The sequence below is a fragment of the Myotis nattereri genome (assembly GCF_964212035.1).
Source record: "Myotis nattereri genome assembly, chromosome: Y".
NCBI lineage: Eukaryota > Metazoa > Chordata > Mammalia > Chiroptera > Vespertilionidae > Myotis > Myotis nattereri.
Genome location: NC_138094.1, coordinates 19,408,358 through 19,417,551, shown reverse-complemented (window position 1 = coordinate 19,417,551; position 9,194 = coordinate 19,408,358). Strand labels below are relative to the sequence as shown.

The window sequence follows — 9,194 nt, the reverse complement described above, 5'->3', positions numbered from 1 at the left end:
ACGGTATAAAATGGAGGATTGGGATGCCTGGGTGAAGAGGGAAACTCACAGCACCCACAAAGTGGCTCAGGATTACTACCCTTAACAGCTGAGGAGGGAGAGTTAGACAAGGCATGACAGAGGATGGCAGGTGGGTGATGCATGGTGGTTGGCACCCAGGACAGATAATGGGTGAAGAGATGATGCATGCAAGACAGAGAATGGATGGGTGCTAAGAGATGATATACACACAGACATAAGTTTAGTCTTTTAATAAAATTCTAGCACAGTGGCTCAAGTAATAGTATTTCCAGGTTTTTGTCTTCTTGTTTTTAAAGTTTGATAATGCCATATGAGCCATCATTATTAAGCCATCACTATTCTTTTTTTTTTCTCTTTTTTACAAAAGTGCTGGACTGTGGCGTTGGAAGGATGTTGAAATGTCCGTTTTGTGTAGCAAAATAGTACATTAAGCTTAGTTAATTTAGGATATGAAGACAGATGGAATCGTGCTTTAAGCCTTCAAAGCACTTTGTAATTTAGAACAGCCTGCCCACTCCAGACATACAGTGTCAGTAGAAATCAGGTCACTGTTGGTAAGAAGTACAATTGATGTAAACATTTCCATAGCATTAAAAAGGGTCTTGCAAATATGGTATGTGTAGTCCCTTTACCCTCAAGTTGGTATACCTTTTTAAAAAAAGTATTTGTATTGATTTCATAGAGCAAGGGAGAGGGAGAGAGAAACATGAATGATGAGAGAGAATCACTGAATGGCTGCCATCTCCTTGTCCCCCACTGGAGATTGAGCAAGGGGCTTGGGCTTGTTCTTTGACCAGGAATAGGACAGTGACCTCCGGGCTAACAATTGGATTGTCAACCATCACAGCGTCACAGCAGATGGGCTAGGTATTTAGTTCTTCAAGACAGGAACTGATGTGAGTTAGGACATTGTTTGTGCCATAACTAATTGACCTTCCCGCCCCTAACTAACTTTTCTCTGGTTAATTATTTTTGAATCGTGTAACAAGACTGATTTTTGTAAAATATATATATCCAGATTTATTTTAAAATAGAGAATAAGAGTTCGTTTCAATGAGTCTTTAATGTACTAGTGAGGGAAATAGTCTTATTTCTCTTTAATATTAAAGTCTAGCCAATATAAGTGTGTCCCATATCCTTCAAAGTTTTCGGTGCTCATTGCACAAGTATTCCTTAATATTACCCTGAAAGGCACACCATTTGGGCATCGTTTGGGGTACATATTTTCTTTGGTTCTGTTATATTTTCAGATATTTCCAACATATCATACCACTAATGTAAGCTATGTTCTTTTGGATTTATTTAGAATCACTCTTCCCTGGGACAAGGTAACATATGCAGATTTCTACGTCAATAACCAAGTTTGTGCTTTGGCTACACTTTTGATCTTATATTTACGTTAATTTGTGTGTATACTCGTTATGCCATATATTAAGTTGTTGATCTTCAGTGACTTTTAGTACATAACTCACTTATGTCCCTGTCCTTTATTTGGAGAGCCTGTTTTATGATACATTGAAGGGGATGAGTACATATTGACCCTTTGACTTTACCTTTATCTTTTAGGGTTTGTCAACAGCCAAGAGTGGGATTTGTCTCATGATTTTTATTGAGTTCAGAAGTCCATTTATTTGATTTATGGAGAATGGTTGATGTTGTTTCCCTAGTTTCTAAGCAGAAGAAATGTAGTTTGTGTAGGTATTATTCCTAAGTGTCTTCTTTCAAGTGATGTTTTGTAGCCTACACAATGATTCTGAATAAGACAAAATCCCTACTTATTGGGCACTTATTTTCTATGGTAAAAATAACAAACATGCAAGTAAATGTAAATAAGTACAATCATGCACAAAAAAGATAAGAGGAAAAATATAGGGGGTAATTATTTTTAGAAGATATATTGGTAGGAGATAGTGTTTCTATTCATAAAATTAAGGGGATCAAGGGATGTTTTTTGAATCTCAAATGTCAGGAAGGAGGCCGTGGTGTATAAATCTGTGGAAAACATTTTGGACCCAGAAAGCTCAAGTGATTCCTTAAGGTGGGAACCGTGTCCAGTGGCTGTTTATTTTGTGTCGCTGCCCATCAGTGCGAGACATCTTGGTGGAATATGTGACTCCAGATTTGTTTACAAAAATAGTTCCAAACATCCACAGAGTTTTATGTGGAGCAATTACAGTGACCTGAGTTATGTTTACACATGCCATGTTGATTTAGCTAAAAGATCAACCATTATGAAGTTATTGGGAGACTGGAGAATTTATGTATGCATGTTAATCAACTTACTGTTTTTAAAAGGTGTAATTCTAGGAACACATTTTTAAAAAATTCTTTATTGTGTAGAGGATTACATATAGTATGACATATGTCTTCTTTTCCCCCTTGTGCACCTGCACCCCAGCATATGCCCTTTCCCAACCCCTAGTGTCTATGTCCATGGTTATGCTGATATGCATGCATACAAATCCTTTGGTTTTTCTCTTACCACCTAGTCCTGCCTTCCCTCTGAGGTTTGACCGTCAGTTCCATGCTTTTCTGACTCTGGATCTATTTTTGTTGAGTAGTTTATGTTGTTCATTTTATTCCACAAATGAGTGAGGTCATGGTATTTATCTTTCTCCAAAGGGCTTATTTTGCTCAGCATAATGCTCTACATGTCCTTCCATGCTTTTGGGAATGGTAAAAGTTCTTTATTTTTTACAGCAGTGTATTGTTCCTATGTGTATATGTGCCACCGATTTTAATCCATTTATCTGCTGATGGGCACTTAGGCTTCTTCCAAATATTAGCTATTGTATATTGTGCTGCTATATATATGTGGATGCACAAGCCATTTCCGATTGGTGTTTGTCAATTTTTGGGATATGTTCCTAGTAGTGGGACTACTGGTTCAAATGGGAGCCACATTTTTAAAATTTTTTGAGGAAACTCCATACTGTTCTGCAAAGTTGCTATACCAGTCTGCATTCCCACCAGTAATGCAAGAGGATTCCTTTTACACCCCATCCTTGGCAGCACTTGTTGTTTGTTGAATTGTTGATGATAGACATTCTGACCAGTGTGAGATGGTATCTCATTGGTCCTTTTGATTTGCATCTCTTGGATGATTAACGGTTTTGAGCATATTTTCATGTGTCTCCTGGCTTTCTGTATGTCCACTTACAAAAAGTATCTTAGTCCTACATCCATTTTTCTATTGGAATGTTGATCTTACTTTCGTTTAATTGGACGAGTTCAGTATAAATTTTGGAGAATAAGTCCTTATTGGATATAACATTGGCAAATATCTTCTCCCAGGCAGTGGACTTCCTTGTTTTGTTGTTGTTGTTGTTGTTGTTGTATTTGTTGGCTGCTTCTTCTCTGCAGAAGCGTTTTAATTTGACGTCGTCCCATTTGTTTCTTTTCTCCTCAGTATCCATTGCCCTAGGAGCTGTATCAGTAAAGGTATTGCTGAGACAGATGCCTGATATTTTGCTTCTTCTAAGATTTTCATGGTTACCCACTTACGTTTAAGTCCTTTATTCATTCCCCGTTTATACTTGTGTATGGTGTAAGTTGGTGGTCTAGACTAATTTTTTTTGCATGTATCTGTGCTATAAGTCCAACACCAATTATTATTATGTTTTTATTTTGGCTTTGTAATATCTTCAATGAAACAAAATAAAATTTCCTCTATGTTAATTGAGTCATACTTTCTCTAAATCTGGCCTTTAAAAAAATCTCCTGGGGTACAGTCCCATCCGTTCTTTGATTTTCCTTCCACTGATTCCAAACCTCCCCTGTAGTCTGCCTCCTTTCAAAGGACAAAAGCAGAGCCGGAGGCCTCAGAGCCGCCCACAGCAAGCTCATGCCCGCGGGAGGTGCAGCGCTCATCACCATCTGGACCATAGCTGTTGGGGAATGTCAAAGCCTGAGAATCAAAGTGGCAGCATGTCATCGCCTTCACCGGCCTGTCTCCAGCAGCACAAAACCAGTCGTCCCAGCCAGTGCTCTGGGGAGGGGACATCAGGGCGATGTGGTGGCGCTGTCCCCGGGCAGCCAAGTGTCCCAGGCTTCTCTTTGGACAGGCCTGGGCCAGGGCCTTTGGGGATCTCTGTGTCCATGTTATAAATCCGAGTGAGATCAGACACAATGTTATCAATGATTGGCTTGGTAAGGTCGCCACTAAACACCTGCCACCATGGCTTCTCGGCCTCAGCCTCGGTGGGCACCTGGACCCCGTAGACCTGGAGGGCCAGGTGGAGCACCGCCTCCCCTATGTGCTGAGCCTGGAACCTGAAGCACAGCCCACCACGGTAGCTGTTCCGCAGCAGGGCCCAGGCAGTGATGGGGATGGGGGTCCTTTGCCAGCTGTAAGGATTCAGCCAGTTCTTGAGAGAAATCAGGTAGTGGAGCAGGTACCTGTGTGGGTGCTGATAGGAGACTTGGAAGCGCAGTACAGGCAGCACAAGGAGCTCGCACTGCACAATGCTGTCCAGGATCACCCAGAATCGGGAGTCCATCTCCAAGGGCTCGCTGCCCGGGTGGAAGTCCCTGTTGGACACGTTGATGATGTCACGGGTTCGCAGGGGCTGTTCTTCCACTTTGCCAGCCAAGTAAAGGGCAGACATGGCTACCAAGTAGGGGTCATAGGCGTCCAGGTTGATCTCGCAGAAGAACTTATGGTAAATGGCACAGGCAGTGGCGAGGGGAATGGACTGCATCCCTAGCTTGACACCTGCCTCCATGATGAACCTTGTCACGCGGAAGTGCACCCTCGCCTGGGGTTCGGGCCACCCCTTGGCGCCTGGCGCCCTGTCCTCCTCTCTGCAGCTGTCCAGGCTAAGGTCCTCCATGGGGTCCCGCTCTGAGTCCGCAGACCCTTCAGAAGGGCAAGAGTCCCCAGTGCAGGGCCAGCACCAGCGCTGTCCTAGAGCCAGTCGCTGATATCCCAGCCCCACCCCGCCGAGGCCGGACTGCCACCCCGGTTCCAACACCAATTATTGAAGAGACTGTATGATTCCATTCTATGCTTTTGCTTCCCTTGTCAAATATTAATTGAGCATAATGGTTAGGGTCGACTTCTATGTTCTCTGTTCTGTCCCATTGGTCTATATGTCTGTTTTACTTCCAGTAAGAGGCAGTTCTGAGAATGGTGGCTTGTTGTATAGCTTGATATCTGGTATTGTGATCCCTCCAAGTTTGTTCTTCTTTGTCCAGATTGCTGTAACAATTTGGGGTCTTTTTTAATTCCATAGGAATTTTTGGAAACTTTCTTCTAGGTGAGATACTCCAATGATATTTTAATGCAGAATACATTAAAACTGTACATTGCTTTGGGTATTATGGACATTTTATTGATGTTGATTGTACCAATCCATGAATATGGTATGTTCTTCTATTTGCCTAAATCTTCCTCTATCACTTTTTTCAATTTCCTGTAAGTTTCCGAGAAGAGGTTTATACCTCCTTAGTTAAATTTATTCCTTAGTATCTTAATTTTTTGTTGCACTGGTAAATGGCATTTTTCTTGTTGTCTTTTTTTTTTTTTTTTGGTTTTGTTTTGTTCTTTTTTTAGTTTCTCTTTCTGTGAGTTCATTATTGGTGTATCAAAAAGCCATGGAGCCAAAACCGGTTTGGCTCAGTGGCTAGAGCATCGGCCTGCGGATTGAAGGGTCCCAGGTTCGATTCCGGTCAAGGGCATGTACCTGGGTTGCGGGCACATCCCCAGTGGGAGATGTGCAGGAGGCAGCTGATCGATGCTTCTCTCTCATCGATGTTTCTAACTCTCTCTCTCCCTTCCTCTCTGTAAAAAATCAATAAAATATATTAAAAAAAAAGCCATGGAATTGTGGGTGTTAATTTTGTACCCTGCTACATTGCCAAATCCATTTGTAAATCTCCTCGTTTTTTGATGAAGTCTTTAGGTATTTCTATGCACAGTACCATGCCATCTGCGAATTATGACAGTTTTACTTCTTCTTTTCCACTTAGCATGCCTTGTTTGACTTCTTCTTGTCTGACTGCATTGCCTAGCACTACCAGTACTCTGTCGAACAGAAGTGGTGAGAGTGGGCATCCCTGTCTTGATCCTCTTCTTAGAGTAATTGTTTTTGCCCATTGAGTATAATGTCTGTAGGTTTGTCACATAAGGCTTTTATAATGTTGAGGTATGATCCCTCTATGCCCAGTTTGCTTAGAGTTTTTATCAAAATTGGGTGTTGGATATTGTCACATGCTTTTCCTGCACCAATGGATATGAATCTCTCTCAATTTGTTTATGTGATTCATCACATTTATTGATTTCTGGATGTTGACTCATCCTACTTCCCCAGAATATACCCGCTTTGGCAAGGTGTATGCTCATTTCAATGTAATGTTGCATCGCATTTGTTAGAGTTCTGTTGAGGATTATAACATCTATGGTCATCAGAGATATATTGGCCTGCATTTTTCTTTCTTTGTGTTTTCTCTATCTGGCTTTGGGATTAGAGTAATGCTGGCTTCATAGGAAGTGTTGGGAAATGGTACTTCATTTGAATTTTATGGAATAGTCTGAGGAAGAAGGTTTTAGCTTTTCTTTGAACACTTGGTAAAACTCCCTGTGAAGCTGTCTAGCCCAGGCTTTTGTTTGCTGCAAGTTATTTTTGTGACTGCTTGAATTTCCTGAGTAGTTATAAGCCTAGTCCTGTTTTATTCTTCCTAATTGAGTTTAGGAAGACTGTATTTTTCTAGGAATATGTCCATTTCTTCAGGGTTGATCAGTTTGTTGGAGTAGAGTTGTCCATAGTATTTATTTACAATCCTTTTTATATCTGTGGGGTCTTTTGCTATTTTGCCTCTTTCATTTCTGATTTTGTTTACTGGGGTCCTGTTGGTGAGCCTAGCTAGAGCTTAGTCAATCTGGTTTATCCTTTCAAAGAAATAGCTCATGTCTTTATTAATCTTTTGTGCGGTTTTTGGTCTCTATGTCATTTATTTCTGCTGTGATCTTCATTATTTCCTTCCTGCTGCTCAGTTTGGGCTTTGCTTGTTGCTCTCTCTAACTTTCTAAGTTGTGGGGGTTAGATAATTTGTTAACTGTTTTTCTTGTAGAATTAGGCTTGTAATGCTATGAAGTTCCTTCTCACTAAGGACTACTTTCAGTGTGTCCCTAGATTTTGGATTTATATTTTATTTTATTTTATATTTATATTTTATTGATTTTTTGCACAGAGGAAGGGAGAGAGATAGAGAGTCAGAAACATGGATGAGAGGGAAACATCGATCAGCTGCCTCCTGCACATCTCCCACTGGACATGTGCCCACGACCCAGATACATGCCCTTGACCGGAGTCAAACCCAGGACCCCTCAGTCAGTAGGCCGAAGCTCTATCCACTGAGACAAACCAGTTTGGGCTGGATTTTTATTTTTAATTGTCATTTATTTCCAGGATGATTTTAATTTCTTCTTTAATCTCTGTAGTAATCCAGTCATCTATCTTTGTCCATAAAAGCCCTGTGACCAAAATGGCAGAATGGCCAGAATGGCTGGTGGCTATGACTTGCATTGCGGCAGCCAACCAGCCTTATCTGGGCCTCAAAAGGCCATATCCCTGATCATCCTGTCCTCCCATCAGCCCCCAATTTCCTATTTGGTGCCGGACTGATAAGCAAACCACCCCTGGCCTTTCCCCCTGGTCAGCCACACCTCCTATATGCACTAATGCCGAGATTGGAGGCATGGCCTTCTGGTTAACTGCCAATGGCCACTAACCCCTGGCAGCCTGGCCCCATGTGCCCCCATCTGGGGAGGTCGACCGGACTGCTTCCGTGCAGGAATTCGTACTCTGGGCCTCCATTTATTTAATAAAAGACTAGTTAGCCTCCAAGAATTTGAACTTTGTTCTATTTTATTTTGGTTTATTTGTAATATTAGTGACCCAGTGAACGATCTTTGTACACTTGGCGGAGTCCCTCACCCTCGGGCAGTCTGGGAGACCTCAGGGGATGTCCAAGTGATGGCTTAGGCTTAATCCCAGTTACCAAACATTCTTAGAGCTGCTGTGGATGTGGGAGAGATTCCTGCCACTGCTGCTCACTTGCCAGTCATCAGCCCACCTTCCGGCTGAGTGGCGCTCCCCTTGTGGGAGTTCACTGACCACAAAGGGAAGCTCTTGCATTGAGAGTCTACCCCCTGGGTGTTGGAGCACATCCTAGCAATCAGTCATCTTTTTTTATGACCTTTACTTTGAGATTTCTTTTTTCTTTTTTTTTTTCAATTTTTTTTTTTTTTTATTGCTTAAAGTATTACAAAGAGTATTACATAAGTCTCCTTTTTTTTTTTTTCCCGCCCTTGACAATCCCTGGCCTCCCCTAACTCCCAGTAACCTATGTCCATTAGTTATGCTTATATGCATGCATACAAGTCCTTCGGGTGATCTCTTACCCTCCCCTCCTGCCCTCCAACCCTCCCTGGCCTTCCCGCTGTAGTGTGACAGTTTATTCGAGGCTGCTCTGCCTCTATATCTATTTTTGTTCATAAGTTTATAATGGTCTTTATTATCCATAAATGAGTGAGATCATGTGGTATTTTTCCTTCATTGACTGGCTTATTTCACTTAGCATAATGCTCTCCAGTTCCATCCATGCTGCTGCAAATGGCAAGAATTCCTTCTTTTTACAGGAGCATGGTATCCCATCCTGTAGATGTACCATAGTATTCTAATCCATTCATCTACTGATGGGTACTTAGGCTGTTTCCAAATCTTAGCTATGGTGAATTGTACAGCTATGAACATAGGGGTGCATATATCCTTTATAATTGGTGTTTCTGTTTTCTTGGGATATATTCCTAGAAGTGGGATCATGAGGTCAAATGGGAGTTCCATTTTTAGTTTTTTGAGGAAACTCCATAATGTTCTCCATAGTGGCTGCACCAGTCTGCATTCCCACTGGCAGTGCAGAAGGGTTCCTTTTTATCCACATCCTCTCCAGCACTTGTGGTTTGTGGATTTGTTGAAGATAGCCATTCTGACAGGTGTGAGATGGTACCTCATTGTTGTTTTGATTTGCATTTCTCGGATGATTAGTGACTTTGAGCATGTTTTCATATGTCTCTTGGCTTTCTGAATGTCCTCTTTTGAAAAGTGTCTATTTAGGTCCGTTCCCCATTTCTTTATTGGATTGTTTATATTCCTTTTGTTAAGTTGTATGAG

General features: G+C 41.6%; 1 protein-coding gene across 1 annotated transcript; it reads right to left on the bottom strand.

The window, feature by feature from the left end:
* Window positions 1-3,814: 3,814 nt before the first annotated feature.
* Window positions 3,815-4,853, bottom strand: LOC308512365 (cyclin-Q-like; the record flags this gene model as incomplete). Its single annotated transcript, XM_081082134.1, has 2 exons — window positions 3,815-3,928; window positions 4,044-4,853. 2 exons carry the CDS (start codon window positions 4,851-4,853, stop codon window positions 3,815-3,817), a joined length of 924 nt encoding a protein of 307 aa, XP_080938260.1.
* Window positions 4,854-9,194: the final 4,341 nt, after the last annotated feature.